Here is a 17,239-nt window from a genome sequence, read left to right on the forward strand (position 1 = left end):
ACAATCCCGGCGAATGGAAACTGTCACCAAAATGAAATTCGTCAACCGGAAAATGTAATTAATTTCGGATCAATCAATTTTGCTACGGCGTCTTTTTCCGTTTCGTTTCATTCCCGGTTCCCGGTTCGGTTTGGGGGGGCGTAGGCATTTCGTCCCATTCGCAGTCGGTCGATATCGACGAGCCGCACACGTACACACCTCCGAAGCACTACTTTCAGACGTCGTCCTTCGACGAGGCCGACCTGGAGGGGGATGAAATCGGTGTGAAAAATCCTTTGGACCGGGGGCCGTACTTTGACATTTCGGCGTCCCGGAATGTCACTGCGCTGGTGGGAAACACGGCCTATCTCAACTGCCGGGTGCGGAACCTCGGCAATCGAACGGTGAGTTTTGATAGTTTTCATTAGGTATACTCTGGACTATTCTTAAACTACGTATTTTTTTTTAAGGAAGAAAAGGTTCCTTTAGGAAGAAAAAGAAAAAGGTCTTCTTAGTTTGTAGAATGATTGTTTCCCATACAGTCTCATTTAGTTATATCTACCAAAATTTCAGTCATCAGCTCTTCAAGTGTATCGAGGGACCTTTCAAAACAGAACCCATATAGCGCATATAGTTGAGTTCTAGCTATTATGAAGTTCCACTGCAAACTAAGGTTCCTATCCTCTCCAGTCAATCCAATAACAATAATAATTTCAATACAGGTCTTCGGAATTACACGCATAATAGCTATCGAGCAGTTAATTCAAGAAGGCCCCTTTTTTGGTCTACGTAGTTTATGAACGAACTTTTCTTGTTTCAAACCGTTAAATAAGAACATTATTTCCGAGAGATAATTGTGCATTTATTAAATACAGGTATCGTGGATTCGACATCGCGATCTGCACCTACTGACGGTAGGGAAAGCCACCTACACATCGGACCAGCGATACCAGAGTGTGCATAATCCCGCGTTGGATGATTGGTCCCTAAAGGTAAGCTCTCCCACCAATTGAACTCAAATTATAATAAAACCCCCTCACACAATGCTTGCCTTAATCCCTATTTCCACATTTGGACACTATTTACCTCATAACATGTCTGGGTGTAATCGTACCATTTACGCATCTAATGGATTATGGTAAACCGTGGATTTTGAAATAAACACGAAATAACGTCTTCCAGGAAATCGCAACTCAATTACGGTGGGAACAAACGAATCCTGAACGAGTCGTCCACGCGTTGCTTCAATCGGTGGTGCCACATTTTCCCGGAAAGGATAAAATCACTCCCACCTGCATAAGCTCAACTCGAAAATTTTCCCCTTGGTTCTGACATGTATCAGATTCCGGTTTCCGCGAAAATCGCTCGCTTTACACAAAAGAAACAAGCGATCAAATGCAGGCACGATACGTGATGGGCATGAAGTTCAAATTCGCTCGCGGGAGCACAATTATATTCTTCGGCAAAGAATGTTGGAAAGTGTTGGGCTTAAATTATTTATTTCACCAGATTTCAATATCATACATTCAATTGAACCATACAAATTGCTTTGTTCTCATTTCGCCGTTTTATCTCTCATTTTAAGGTAAGACAGCTTGGAGTCAAAATTAAATAATGCACCTGAACTGTCAAGACTCAAATCTCGAGAATTTACTTCTTCTATTTTAGCTTTGTGGACTAGCAGAAAGTTCAAAATACTTAATTAAACTTCGTGCGATTATTTTTTTTGCCGATTACATCGTGAATAGGGGCACAAGCCGGCCATTGTGACAGCCATGTTTGGGTTCCGACATGTTTTACCTTAACTGAGGAATGGTTGTCTAACTGCACGGCCCATTGAAAAGTCACGCTTCCTTGAACCAAAGTGCGAACAAAAACCAATTGGAATGCTCTTGTTTTGAATAGGTAGGTAACCATTGTGGCATCAACCAAATGTTGGCAATTTCAAAAATGGAACAAAGGAAATGTTTCCTGTGAATTCTAGCGATTGAAATGCGCACCATCGCACCAAAAACTAGCCTTGTGGTAATTTTGGTAAGCTACCAAGGGTGTTCATTGAGGATATTGGTTGCTTTAGACGAACATGTTGAAAAATCATTAATTCACTAGGAAGTATTAATAATTGATCTAGACGCGTCACTTAATAGATTATAGATATTTCAATACTTCAGTATTCAATCAGAATTAAAGGTGCTCACGTGACACTATTTTTGAATGTGCACGAATTGGTTCTCATTCAATTTTTGGTACTCTTGATGAAGTGCGAAACATATTTTCATATCAGTTATGCGCTTTTATTATGTTTGTCCATTGTTTTTGAAACCAGTTCACAGTGACATTTCGTGACAGCAGAATCTCGGCTCACTCTGACGTACAGAAATTTGGTATCGGTTTCTCCATCCCAGGTTCATTCTGAAGGCAAACTTTTATCCTTTTGAAATGATTATCCTTTTGGTTGAAATTTTACATTGTAGAGGACATTTACATTCATCTTTGGTTGACGGTGATCAAAGTAGAATCAATCGCCACTTAGCTCAATTTATGATATCTGATTTGCCGGGCGTATTGTAGAGCTCCATCTTCGTCGGTCTTGGGCGAAATATCTCCAGTTGCGTTTAGAGTCGCCAGGTCTTCTTCCACTGCGTACTGCCAGCGTATTCGTGGTCTACCCTGAAGCCGCCGACCTGTACCTGGATCCCTGCTGAATATAATTTTTGCATTTCTTTCTTCCGACATTCACACTATGTGACCAGCCCACTAAAGTCTGCCGTATTTTACACGTTTGATTATATTCACATCTTTGTACACTTGATACAACTCGTGATTCATGCGTCTGCGCCAAACACCATTTTCGAGTTTCCCATCGAGTATTGTCCGCAGCACTTTACGCTCGAAAACAACGAAAGCTTTCCGCTTCGTGCCCGTAGGGAACCACCGAAAGAATCAATATTTTAACCAGGGCGAATTTTGTTTGCAAGCAGTGGGACCTATGCTGGTTACGTAGTCCGTAAAAGGCCCTATTCGCACCCGCAACACGTCTTTTCACTTCGCGAGAAACGGTAGAATTAATGATCAGGCCTATCCTCGCTGTCTCCTTCTTCAGAGGCACGAAAGCCTCTTCCACTGACCTGCGATCGGTTCCAATTAGGTCTATATCGTCCGCAAAGCCAAGGAGCATGTGTGACCTTGTTATAATAGTGCCATTTCTCTGCAAGCCAGATCTCCTAATAGCACCATCGAGTGCAATGTTGAACAGTAAACTCGAAAAGGCATCTCCCTGCTTCAACTCGTCTAACGTCACAAACGAGGTTGACACCTCGTCTGCGATCCGAACATTTGATTTCGAACCATCCTGCGTAGCACGTATCAGCCTAATTAGTTTCGCTAGAAAACCATGTTCAGACATTATCTGCCAAAGCTCATTTCTTTTCACTGTAATTCCTCTGTAATTGGCACACTCCATTCAGTGCCGCCCACCAGTGTTGTGCCGCCCACCATTGTCCGTCGCATAGAATCTCTGCATATCGTTCCGGTTCATGCTTTATTGAGCTTCAGCTACCACACTTTCTTCGTGCTGCCTTTTCTTTCTGCGGTGAATTCATTTTTCATCGGCTCTCGCTGCCCTGTACCGCTCTCTGTTCTGTCGGGCATCGGCCACAAGCATACGGCTTCTGGCGACATTCTTCATGTCTGTCACTCTCTGACACTCTTCATCGAACCAGTCGTTTCGTCTTCGTCGTTGACCAGTGCCGATCACTTCCCGCGCCGTTGTTGTCACAGCTTCGTCGATAGGGTCCCACAGGCTGTCGACATCTCCAGCAACGTTGATTCTTCCCAACTGCTTGTCTAGTTGCTGACGGTACTGCGCAGCTACCCCATCAGTCGACAAGCGTTGTATATTGAAGCGCAGCGTTCTGTTTGTTCTGGAATTCGTGACTCGTGACCACGCCCGAATTTTAGTCTGACATCCATGACATCTGAGAAATGTCGCCCATCAACCAGCACGTGGTCTATTCGGGAGCAGGCATCGCCACTCGGGTGTCACCAGGTGTGTTTGTGGATATTCTTTCGTGTGAAGTAGGTACTGCTGATTGCCATTCCTCTAGCATCAGCGAAGGTTACTAGCCGCAGACCATTGGACCATTGGATCATTGGTAATGGAATGGAGGCTTTCCGTTCCAATGACGGGTAGGAAGAAATCTTCTTTCCCGAACTGCGAATTTGCTATGACTATCTCGATATCTTGTTTTGGGCACTCTCCGTAGGACTTATCCAGGCCCTCATAGAATTCATCCTTCATGTCATCGGGCTTATCGTTCGTTGGCGCATATATGCTGATCAGGCTGTAGATGAAGAACTTGCCCTTCATTCTCAACACACAGATTCGATCGCTTACCGGTTTCCACCGAATAATTTGCTTCATCTGCTTCCCAATCACTATGAAACCAACACCACGTTCTGCTCTGTCGCCACCGCTGTAGTAGATGTGGTACTTGAATGAAGTGTTGGCGATGAGGTCTACCGCTTGGAATTCGCGTTCTCCGGTTCACGGCCACCGTATTTCCTGGATAGTTGCAACGTTCACGCCGACATTCCGCAGTTAACAAGCCAGGAGCCCCACACGCGCGGGTTTATTTTAAGTTCTCATGTTCCAAGATCCAACTTTCCAATCGTTGTCCTTCATTCGTTGCCGCGTCTGTTGCCGTAAAATCAATCCGTTTGCTCTACTTTTGCCTTTCTTGGTTGGTGAAGAATCATCGATAGGCCACCTAACCAGGATTGTGCTACCTACATCGTGCTAGAGGGGCTGCCTCCATGATGGCCACGATCATAGTGATCACAACCGTGGCTTCGTGGACGTGCGGTTAGTGTTACCAAACATTTAGCCGCATCGTGTCAAGGAGTATGGGTTCGATTCCCACTTCAGTCCAGAAAACTTTTCGTCAGGTATGTATTTCGACTGTGCCACTGGGCGTTGCATGCTAGTCCGTTGTCTAGTGTGGTGCTTCCTTCAAAGGGCAAATCGTCCACTGGGAGCATTAACGTGTCGGTGTCTTTTTAACCATCCACCTTTATCAGGGCTCTGGACCTGTTGCTCTGGTTTTCAATAGTTTCAAGTTCTTTCGGACATGCTACTATGGTGAGCCGTCATGTGCTAGCGGTGTTTGTCTTCAAAGTAGCTCCTGAAAAATTCCGAGAAGATAACTTAAAGAAAAAAAAAACAAATTAAAATCGTTTGTTCTCTTTTGGACCACCACTGGACCTGCGTAATGGTCTAAATTCTCAGAGCAGTGCTTAATTGTTCAAAGTGCAGCAGCTTTAAAATTGATTTACTAATATATGAACAAAGCAAAAACCATTTCAACTAATTTAAAAACTTACATTTACAGTTTTTCATAGAAAAATATTTACCTTTTCAGCTATGACGGTTCAACCCAATGTACCCTACGTACCTTAATGTGAATATTATTAGACACGCTTTCAATCAATTTTGCATTTATTTCCCAGTTTGTTGTACTTCATGGATTTTCAACTCTGTTCTCACCATTTACAAAAATGTAAGTTTCACCCGGCTTGAAATCTTAAATGCGAATTACGCGAACTACGCTCACTACGAGACAACTAGGTTGTTCTACAAAAATGTTTTTTTTCCACTATCTATCATGACCATTAACTCCGTTTTCTTCCAGCGGTTTTTATGTTTTTATTTGCGTCCTCCTTCTTGCTCTCTACGCACAACTTACTTACTGACAGCTGTCTATGCTTCGTCCACGGTGAATGAATGTGCGATTGCCTTGTTTCGTAAGTCTGGTGAATGTTCCTCAGCTGCAACGGATTAACTCTTCCACACCTCGTGAATAACCAGTTTCGTTACTAGTCACTTCCGCACTAGTCGATGGAACGAATTGTTCCGCGTTAATTGCACTGACGTCGCGAACTAAATGGTTCGACTTCAAGCTCCACCCATGTAAGATTCGCTGAATGGGTTAAAATTCTACCTGGTTCTTTAATCGGTGAGTTCATCCTCGCATTCGTTACCGATCTGCTGGGTGATCACCTTGCTTGCTGCTTGGAAGTTCGTACCATTGTCCGAGTAGAACTCTAACGGCTTTCCTCGCAACCCCCTGAAGAAAGCTCTAGTTCTTGAAGCCTGCCACCTTTGTTGTGGCGCTAGTGATTTTTAAGCTCTGTTCATGTCACGCTGCTTGCGGAAGCGTAAAATTTCACCTGACAAATTTAATGAAATCAATGTTTTGGTTAACAAAAAATGCAATGAAAAGAACAACTATACAAATTAATCTATATATTGCGCAATACTATACATACTGGCTCAAATGCTTTGAAGCATAATGGAGCTAAATAAGTAATAACAATACTCATCTATTTGAAAATGGAGACTGTCATCATACTAGCCAAGGTGTTTTTTTTTTTCTATGGACCTATGCACGGGTTCACTATTTGACATTTTAGCGGTGCCGTGTTATTTATGTGACCATGGCAACCAGTGAATTCGGCACCGCTCAAACGTCAAATTAGTGAACACGTGCATCAGCCCATAAATGGACCAATGAACCGATGCACGAGTTCACTATTTGATGTTTGAGCGGTGCCGCGTTATTTACGTGACCATGGCAACTAGTGAATACGGCACCGCTCAAAACACAGAAAAATTTCTTTATGTTGAGATTACTATCTCGTTAATTACTTTAACATACGCACAGTTATTTGTTTCGAAGTAAAATTAACTTACGCCAAAACTAAATTAACGTCAAATCAAATACACACACTCCATTGATTCAGCTATCCACTTGTACCTATATCAATTATAACTTGCATAATTACCACTATCCGAAAACATTCACATCCCTAGACTTCAAGTCATGCTCACAAATCTACTTACTTTTAACTTGTAAGGATTAGTGTAGTTGATAAGATGACCACTTCTCATTCAGGGGACCACGTATCAAGTTTGCCGACGCACTTTATTTTGATTGTTGCAATGTTTTTTTTAGATCGATAAAGCAGCAGCATATCTTTTCAGATATGTTGATACAGCAGAACAAACTGCTGAGTAAACATTGCAACATATTATAAACTCAATTAAATTTACTTTGAGTCAACTAAATTAAAGTTAAATTTTGACGTTTGACGTATGTAAATTCAATAAAAAATATAGTTGTTAACAACTATACGGTAAAGTTGTTTTTAACAATATACTGTCTAATCAACTATATTTATAATTATCTCTAGATTATCCTTAGAATATAGTTAACTTGATCGGAAAAATGATTACGAACACTATATTTTGTTCTCCGTGAAACGTCAAATTAGTGAATTCGTGCATCGGTCCATGCACGAGTTCATTAATTTGACGTTTGAGCGGTGCCGAATTCACTCGTTGCCATGGTCACGTAAATAACACGGCACCGCTCCAACGTCAGGTAGTTAGCTCGTGCATCGGTCCATTATGTTTCTTGTTTTTTGGGAAGGATCACGGAGTATGTAACAATTCATACGCGGAGAAATCAGACTACCCAAAAAATAAATTCTTTTTACTCAAATTTGGGTAAACTGCATTTAGTATTTACCCACGGTTGGGTTGTTTTGTCTCTCTCGCAACAGCAATGTTGTCAAAAACAGAGAGAGACGCACCGACCCAGCGACGAAGTTCAATGGAATCAGCCAAATTTGGGTTCTTTCGAGTTTATCTTGTTTTAACCCATCACGGAGACTTCGAAAGCTAACGCTGCGTAGATTTTTTTTGCACTGAGTTGTTTGTTTTGCCGCTGTTAAATGGAAACAACCTAATGATTAGTATATATCAGTTTACCAAAATTTGGGTTATCCCACGGAAGAGCCGAATAAGGTCCGTCCCACTCGGGCTCAGATTGGGTACCACTTCTAGTACTGCATTTGGTCCCTCGGTAGTGCAAAAGGTACCCAAGTTTGACAGATCGCAGTACATACACTTTTCACGGCATTCTAGATTACCTTATGAGCCATAAAATTTAGGGAGACTGCAAGGGACATGGAGGTCTTTAATGTGTCTTTGGCCGAATTGCGTCAAAAGAAGTCAAAGTTGGGTTGATTTGCGGCTCCGTGTATAAGGCAATCTGACGTTCAATCTCCTTTCTCTTCCATGCAATCGCCCGCTATGGATTGTTTTCATACGGAAACCGTTTCCGTATGAAAACAACAAACAAAAAATCCCATTTGATCTTGGTGCTGGAAAGTGAAGGGTGCGATAGCTTTATAAAATCCGTACAAATCTTATGACAAAGTTGAAGGTTGAAAATTACTGATTTTTGCGCGACGTAATTAATGAACGTACCCAAACTTCCAAACAATTGCTAACAATAGATATCTGTAAGAGGGCCAATAACCATAGTGGTGGACACGCAGCTAGACCATGTTGATGGTTGTGGGCACAGGTTTAAAATTTTCTCGACTTAATAAGGTAAATAGTATCTTGTACTTGCCGCACGATAACGAATGAAAACTTTGATTGAAAATAAACTCATTTGACAAAAAATAGCTTTCAGTTAATAACTGCGGAAGTGCTTATTATAACACTTAAATGAGAAGATGACGCTGCTACAGATGGGATGTAAAGATAGAAGAAGACTTGTCGATCCTCACACGATCAACCAATATGTAGTATTAAATAAGCCATTTTACGAGACAGTCGGTTGACGTTTTCTGGCGGGCCGCTCATTGTTTTTGGTTAAAAAAACTAGCATGATATGTGAATGGCGCTGGTAACGTTTTTGTTGGAGATCACATTTTCGCCTCATTCTGGCTATTTTTCTACGTAGTTACATGTCTTATGTTACCAGTAAATGAAATAAATTCTTCCCTGCCTGATAATTTTAATTTTACTGGGGAAGATTGAAAATCTCGTTGAACGCCATTAATGAATGAGCTCCTCCCAAATGTGGCACTAGAAGAAACGCAAATAAATGGGCCCGCCAGCAAGTTTCAAAGCTGGTAAACAAACAAAAAACATATGATTCGAAACGTCTCATAAAATGGCTTATACGTTGAATATCCCAACGAATGGACATGTAAACTTAGGTATGGAAGAAGAAAAACAGTGCGAAATAAATATGCTAGTAAAAATTATTACATTGATCATAAGTTCCGTAATCAGAATCTGACGATCGTTACCTTTCAGATGTTTATTAACTGTGCTGGTAGGAGTGATATTAGATAACCAAATTGGCAACACCTCTTAATAGAAAGCTCAATATTACAACAATAGTAATACATTCTACTTCCTCTTCCTCTTGCATTACCATATACACTGCAGCGATTTAAAAAGAAAATCGATCTCATAACATTCATAACTTCTTCGACCCTTCTAATATGTACTTAGACGCGTACGCTTCCGCAACGGATTTTGGTTTGTTTGCAGCTTAAAGCACCAGCTGTCAAATCAGCACCTTCTCCAGCACCAAATTTTTGGCTTCACTCCAGTTGTTCGTGGATGACAGCCGTTTCAGTCCTGTGTTTCCTCGGTGGCACACGAACCGTCGTATGGCCATCAAACATGCATGATTCATCAGGCTGTGAGCTCAAGGTGAACAGCCCTCGTCGCCAGACAAGTGAAGAGGCAGATGTACCGCTTCTTCGATCTGCGGCCGACCGCAACTGTCACTGGCCCGCAGTAGTCCACTCCGTTATGACTGAATGGTTGTTGGTTCGGCGTGATGCGTTACTCAGGCAGTGGAGCCAGTCTCGGGTTTCTTGGCCGACACTTCTGCACCTTACGTCAGACGCAGGCTTTTCCGATTTGCTTCATCTCCGCTAGTCTGGTTTGAATGTAGATACGCTGTCAAATCTCATTCACGGCTGTTTCTGTGTTTCCGTGTGCTACTTGCTCATGATAGAGTTCAAGTGACAGACACGGGGTGCCTTACTGGCACAACAATCAGGAACCGCAACTCAAACGGCAGTGACAATCCTTGTGTTTCTCTTCCTTCCATACGCTAATACGGAAGGGACTTAAGATATAGATGTTGCTGGACTTCTTCACGCGGTACTACTTGCTCTTGTTTCTTCATTAACGTCCGGATCTCATATCTGAAACAATCGGCTTGAGCCGATCTTCAGAGTTACGCCTCCGCCTTTTGGTACTCTTCACGCTTCAATGACACGGTGATGGACCACACGTTCTTATTTACTACCTTCCTGATACTTATTAACGGTACGGCCTCGATCTTCAACCCATCTCACTTTCTTCCGCAGTTCGAAACGAACCTGTAGACGTACGCTGCAATAAATAATTACTGAAAAAATGTAGCTTCAGGCCATGGGGGTGGGACATTTCGCATAAGGACATTTCGCATACGAACATTTGGCATAATCAGAATTATATGCCTTCTTTAAAATGCTACCTGTTCTTATATGAAACTGCTTTATGCGAAACGTCCGTATGCGAATCGTCCTTATGCGAAACGTTTTTATGCAAAATGGGTCACCCCCTTAGGTCATGCGCGGAACTCTCCAGCCAATTTCTCTAACGAATTAAAAAGTTAAAAATCTCCAGGAGAAAAAAATTCTAAATGAAGTTATCGCAAATATTTTCTTGTCATAAACTTAGGTAAACAAATTACAAACATAAAACATTATGAAAATTTTTATTAGACTGGCCCCGCTCAGTATGGATAAAAAAGAATAGAATTCCATGGTGCACCCCCTCAGAATATGTCTTGAACTTGGAAGAAAACTTTCTAAATATTCAAAATTTGTAGTTGGCGCATTTGAAGGTGAAGATGAATCGAAGCCAAACCTCAAATTTTCAAGAGCACAAATATGGAAAACCAAACATCCGTTTAAGCTGAAAACCTTATCGATTGGTCACAAGCTGGGGGTGACCAATCGATTAAGTTTTCAACTTAAACGGGTGTTTGGTTCTCCAGATTTGTGCTCTTGAAAATTTGAGGTTTGGCTTCGATTCATCTTCACGTTAAAGAATTTTACTAAGCCGGAAGTCACACTTATCCAATTGACCATAAGAACGTATTTTGTTGCCGAAGTTAATATGGGATTTTCAGTTCAGAAATATTGGGAAATTGAGCCCAGATTTTCAAAAGCACTACTAGATACCTTAGCGAACATTATAGTAGGAGGATGTAAATGAGTTTTGACCCTGATACAACCTTCTACAATACTGTTCAATACAGTATCAACTAGAGCATTTGTCATTCTAGGATCGTAGTCAAATTGCAAGCGACAGCTGGTGAAGCAACTAATTAAGTTGAAACCATTAGTTGAATGTAAGGCACATATAACGTTAAATTTTACAACTTTTTTTTTTGTTTTATGGCCAGTCTTCGTCTTGGTGAAAAATGCTTACGGAATTGCTCAGCAAATCTAAAAAATAGCGAGTACAAATGCTAGTAAATTCCCAAAAGTCAAATAACAGGAATATTGGATGTATGTCTGAAAGAATTACTATGAAAGCAGAGTTCTTAGAGACTTTTGTGAACCAATATATTGTGAGTACCTGTTGTTTTTGAGAGGATTCATAGAACTATTTTTGTTAGAATCTTAAATGAACGGTCAGCAAAAATTTGTGAGGAAATATCTTAAATTTTTGCTAAACAAGCCATAAAAAATTTAAAAGAAAGGCTTCTGAGCTATCTGGGATTCTTCTCTATACAAATGGTGGAAAATATCTTGAAACGAATTGCTTTAGTTCAAGTGATGGCCCTCAGACTCTGTCAAGCTGTATGATATCTAACCCAAGTTAAAAACGATTTTACTATGAGAACCTTCAACTTCTTTATACAAGTATATTTTGAAATGATTTTGTTATATATTCCCCTTTCACTATTTCAATGCCAATTTTCATTTAATTTTGGCTTCTAAAAATTAAAACATCTCGACTCAATTAACCGACAGAAATCATATCCCAGCAAACACACGATCGTATATGATAGGATATAAGAGTTCAAAGGTGGGGGCAGTATAAAACATACTACACATTCATTTTTCATGCAGGGTTTTGGCGCGTATACGTCTATCGCTTTCACTTTTGCACTTTTTTGCGCTACCGTAATCCGGGGTAACATTGATCAGTTTTTAGGATATTTCTTAAATATTTAATTCAAAAATGCAAATGTTCTGAGTTTTATATTTTTAAAACAAGTACTGCCACCCATAGCTCGTGGCTACATACTGTATTTTGTTTTTTGAAAGATTTAAGCATGTTTACAAAAATGTTTTATGTGATTTTTTCATTTAGCTGATATGGGGTAACATTGATCATCCATGTAAACAACGTTCGGTAATATTGAAAATGTCGTTACTTACTTAAATCATGGCCCCTGAAGCCGAATATGATGTCCAAACGCTTACATCTCATTTGCTTTTTGAGTTAATTTAAAATTAAAAACACCTCAAAATGCGAAATACGCCTAAAGGTAGGCAATTTCCTAAGGGAATTTTACATTCTTAACAGTAATTCGTTAATGTTGCCTAATTGAACATACTTATAAAAGTTTTGACAGCGGAATCGTTTTGTGCGATGCCATTTTTAGTGAGAACCGCATTTTCCTTGCTCATATCGCTTGCAGAACCTATGTGAGACATGAATCTTCGGTAGTGTTATCCTTAACCATTGAAATCATTGTTTCGCAAACTTGACAAATTTACGCATAAAGTTAACGCAATTTTTGCAAAAATCTCAATTTTTAATAGCTCATTAATATAAGAAAGAGAAGCAATGTTCATGCTTTGGAAATGTTTCATCAATAAATGATGATACCAACTTTTTACGAGATGAGTCATTCCGATCAATGTTACCCCGCTGATCAATGATACCCCGGATTACGGTACCTATACTAGTTTGTGTTTACCGATATATTGGCATCTCTTGGTACGACGAAGACTCATAAAATACCTCAAATAAAAAGTGGTTCCATTGTCCAACTTAGTTTCCTCATGACGTCCGTAGTCAAAACTGTAAAAAAGTTCAATTGGAGTTATATTTATAACAGTTAGTTGGTTAGAAGTTGACAAATAAGTAAATTGGGGTAAACTTCACCCATTCCAGAATAACTCCGAACCCTGGATCGGACAGATATATCAAATTTCACGGCGTAAAACATAGCGAAACTGTTGTGATCCCAACATATAAGTATCAAATAAGATCGATTACGATGAAGCTGAAAATATATCGTTATAAGTAAATAACATAAGCAATTGATACTCTATCACAGTCCTCAATCATTAATCAAAGTCAGCAAATAGCGTAGGTTGAACCCCACCAATTTACAAACGACATTCCCTTCCTGTTCCAGCACACTTACCCACCCAGCTATGCTGCATACCTCCTCCTTTCTAATCACCTCGACGTGTTGTCCCATTGTGTTGTTCATCAATCGTCCACTCGAATGGATAAACTCCTCCGCATCGCTATGCAGACACACATTGCGCTGCGACTAATGGAATCCAGATATCCTGACCCACCTCCGGGGGCCGGGAATCGAAATCCGTAAGATTACGGAACGAAATTACCCAGCCCAATCTGAAATTGCTCGTCACAAGGGGGGTGAACCAGCACTAAATTTGGGTTCATTCCATTTGGAGGCACGCACGCTGCCATCCGAATCGTGGAGGGAAAAAGAAATGTGACAGTAAATCAAGATGCCTTCGGTCGAGCGAGTGATAATCCTAATAGGATTTGTGACTTTAATGATGGTGCCGACGAAAACGGTCTCTCTGTGTGTGAAGACCGTCGTAAGCGAAATGCCGCCCGATGACGAGTCACCGTCGAAGTGGACAAGTCATCCTCGGCATACGGGCATTCGATTTCGTTGGGTGTAGAGTAAGATGGGGCGAGGATTCGGCTTTAGTGGAATAATCAATATTTCAACCGTTGAAATTTTATTATCTAGAACTTTGCATAACAAACTTGTGTCAAAATACATACCAGTTTTGAGTAACACCAGTTACACAATTGATTGCCTGAAACGATCTTTTGGCCCACCGGTGAGGCAAAAGTTCGGTACTAGTGTTGCGCATATGTTCAAGAACTGAACTGTAAAATATCGATACTATCGTAACAGGAATAATCTCTCATCTCATTTATTTGGTAATATATCGGAAGATATCACTGAATCAACGATTTTATGCTACAAAGCTTTTTTAAAATTAAGCGTAATGCCGTAATAATAGATGAGTTTGGTTTATTTTTATGCCTCAGTTTTAAACTACATTGAAATTTAAAATATTTTTATCTGTGATGTATTTTGTTTTTGTCTTTGTTGTTTTTGTTGTGGTTTTGTTGTTTGTCTCGCTTTTCAGGCAGGTGTACTCCTTTTCAAATGTCGGCTGACAATGTCCATATCATCCGCGTAGTTAACCTTGGCTTGAAAATACTCCTCAACATCATCAGATTTCAGTGACATACTTTAGAGCAGCGTGGTGCCTTTGCCTCTTTGCGAGGGAGCGAAAAAATGCTAAGCAGAGAGACAACGCAACAGAACACACCGGAGTAAAATTTTATAAAAAAATATTGCCATCACAACTCCCCGAGGACTGACTTGTTCGGGCGAAACGCTCAAAATTTTTTTGAAGCGTTAGTAAAGGTGAACATCGAGAGAGAGAGAGAGAGAGAGAGAGAGAGAGAGAGAGAGAGAGAGAGAGAGAGAGAGAGAGAGAGAGAGAGAGAGAGAGAGAGAGAGAGAGAGAGAGAGAGAGAGAGAGAGAGAGAGAGAGAGAGAGAGAGAGAGAGAGAGAGAGAGAGAGAGAGAGAGAGAGAGAGAGAGAGAGAGAGAGAGAGAGAGAGAGAGAGAGAGAGAGAGAGAGAGAGAGAGAGAGAGAGAGAGAGAGAGAGAGAGAGAGAGAGAGAGAGAGAGAGAGAGAGAGAGAGAGAGAGAGAGAGAGAGAGAGAGAGAGAAGAGAGAGAGAGAGAGAGAGAGAGAGAGAGAGAGAGAGAGAGAGAGAGAGAGAGAGAGAGAGAGAGAGAGAGAGAGAGAGAGAGAGAGAGAGAGAGAGAGAGAGAGAGAGAGAGAGAGAGAGAGAGAGAGAGAGAGAGAGAGAGAGAGAGAGAGAGAGAGAGAGAGAGAGAGAGAGAGAGAGAGAGAGAGAGAGAGAGAGAGAGAGAGAGAGAGAGAGAGAGAGAGAGAGAGAGAGAGAGAGAGAGAGAGAGAGAGAGAGAGAGAGAGAGAGAGAGAGAGAGAGAGAGAGAGAGAGAGAGGGCTGATTGATTTCAATCACTCACAGTACTGAGGAAGCCATTTTCTCCTTGGCCCTTGACCCTCATTGCCTGCGCTCTCAGCGCCATTTAGGTGTTCATCGAAGTGCTGTTTCCACCTTTACATCACCTTACGTTCGTCCAACCTTATTCCTGCACATTTCGTCCACGTCCAACCTTATTCGATGCCATTGCGAGATGCGTTGAGCTTCTATAGAACTTTTGCTTTTCTTGAGAACGGCACAGCTGACAGCCTAACTGGTGGACCCAAATGTTCGGGCACAAGCGGAGTATCAAAGCAGCCAAAACAGAAGTAATACAGTTGAATTTAAATTACTGTGGCTGTCAGGAGGACCGACGTGGTGTAATTATTGAACCCATACTGCATACCAGCCAACAACGGGAACTAGGTGGCGGATTGGTCTCAACAGCTAGCAGCTATACGAACGACAAGACGATACTCAATTCAAGAAGTAGTCTTTATCTCAAATGATGGTCGATAGCAAAAATTAACGGCATGTTCTATTGCAGCTGTTACGTGCCCCCAAGGTGGTCGATTGAGGGATTTTCCCTCATGATCAACAAGATGATAGCCGAATTGGTTAATCGGAAGCCAGTAGTGATAACTGGTGACTTTAATACATGGGAGTGGAGTGGGGTAGCCGCAGCACCAACCAAAACGGCCAATCCCTGGCCACATTAAATTTAGAGCTGGCAAATGTGAGTACAGGGGATTTTTTTTTATTTCCGTACGGGTTTGGACCGACAGGTCTCAGATTTTCATGAAATCTTTGCCACCGGCAGGGCTCATCAATATATGAATAAAAAAAAATTTTCCACGAGTTGGCGCATAGTTTTTCCGGCTTTTCTTTACGAATTTTCTCAACAGTGGAAAATTTTGTGGAAAACTTTTTCCAGTTAATATTTTTTTTATGCCTGAGAAAATTTGCTTTCATTTTCATAAAAAAACTTTGTTTCTACGATGCTTCCTTCTTAAGTTATGATTTTTCAAAGAAAAGGCTCAAAATGGCACATTTGCACATTTTTTTACAAAATTGGTCATAACTCAAAAATGAAAAAGAAGTACATTTCAAAAATTTCAGCGATTAAACTGCCGTGAATCGTAAGTCAGTTCAATCTGTAAAAAGTAGGCATTGAGAAAATGGGCTGTGAAGTTTTCAAGCTCGTTTTCCGTACGAATATTCAAAAAATTCCAGGGAATTGGAACATGTTTTGATCTTGATGAAACTTTCACAACTTGCTTTTAACTACGATATCTTTCCGAGAAAAATATAAAAATGATTTAAACTAGTTACATTTTTGTGTTTCACGGTGCGAAAATCTGTAGTGGGACTGATATGCGGTTACTTTTCATTATGGGACAATTTGACTTGCTGTTTTTCCCTACTTTTTCCGAACAAATCTTATTATCTCATTAGTGCAGCTGAAAGAGCATTGAAAAAGATGTTGAAAACTGAAATCAGCTCAATTTTGACGAAAATGCAGATGGGACTGACTTGCGATTCACGGCAGTAAAGCTTATAAAATTATTTTCTTAAAAGTATTTTTTTGAAAATTTTTCACGAGTTGGAACATAGTTTTTCCGGCGTGGCCCTGAAGGGATCGATTTTGCTTTGTAATGACTATTGAGCAAAAATTATTACCGTACAATTGACGCGAAATACTATTCAAACAATAAATAAAATATTGTTTTCTCTTTTGATTGCCGGCATTCAAAAGATTATATTAAAAACACTTAAACAACAAATGCTCTTAGTCTATCGCCAGCTTTTAAGGCCTTATACCTTAATTGTAAATCGTGCATCTTACGAATATTTCATAAAGTAATCGAAACCGTGAAATTCTGTCAAGTATAAATAATTCGTACTGTGAATGAAAACAGCGTAATATGTACGAAATATTGTCGTACAAAATGGATATTGAATAAAATTCGAGGATATATTTTCAGTGTTGTTTAACAGGTTTCTAAAACAGAGTGCATCAATAGAACTGAGACTATCCGAGAAGATGAAGAAGTGACCAGCGGGCATGATT

General features: G+C 40.6%; 1 protein-coding gene across 1 annotated transcript in view; it reads left to right on the forward strand.

Annotated features, from left to right (window-relative positions):
* LOC5574025 (T-lymphocyte activation antigen CD86) overlaps positions 1-17,239 on the forward strand; it is a 284,943-nt gene that overhangs the window by 155,941 nt on the left and 111,763 nt on the right. The window contains exons 3-4 of the mRNA XM_021846892.1: positions 145-383; positions 855-971. Of these exons, the coding sequence (XP_021702584.1) occupies positions 145-383; positions 855-971 (356 nt within the window). The remainder of the gene's footprint in view (positions 1-144; positions 384-854; positions 972-17,239) is intronic.

This window comes from Aedes aegypti, chromosome 2 (genome assembly GCF_002204515.2).
Source record: "Aedes aegypti strain LVP_AGWG chromosome 2, AaegL5.0 Primary Assembly, whole genome shotgun sequence".
Taxonomy (NCBI): Eukaryota; Metazoa; Arthropoda; class Insecta; order Diptera; family Culicidae; genus Aedes; species Aedes aegypti.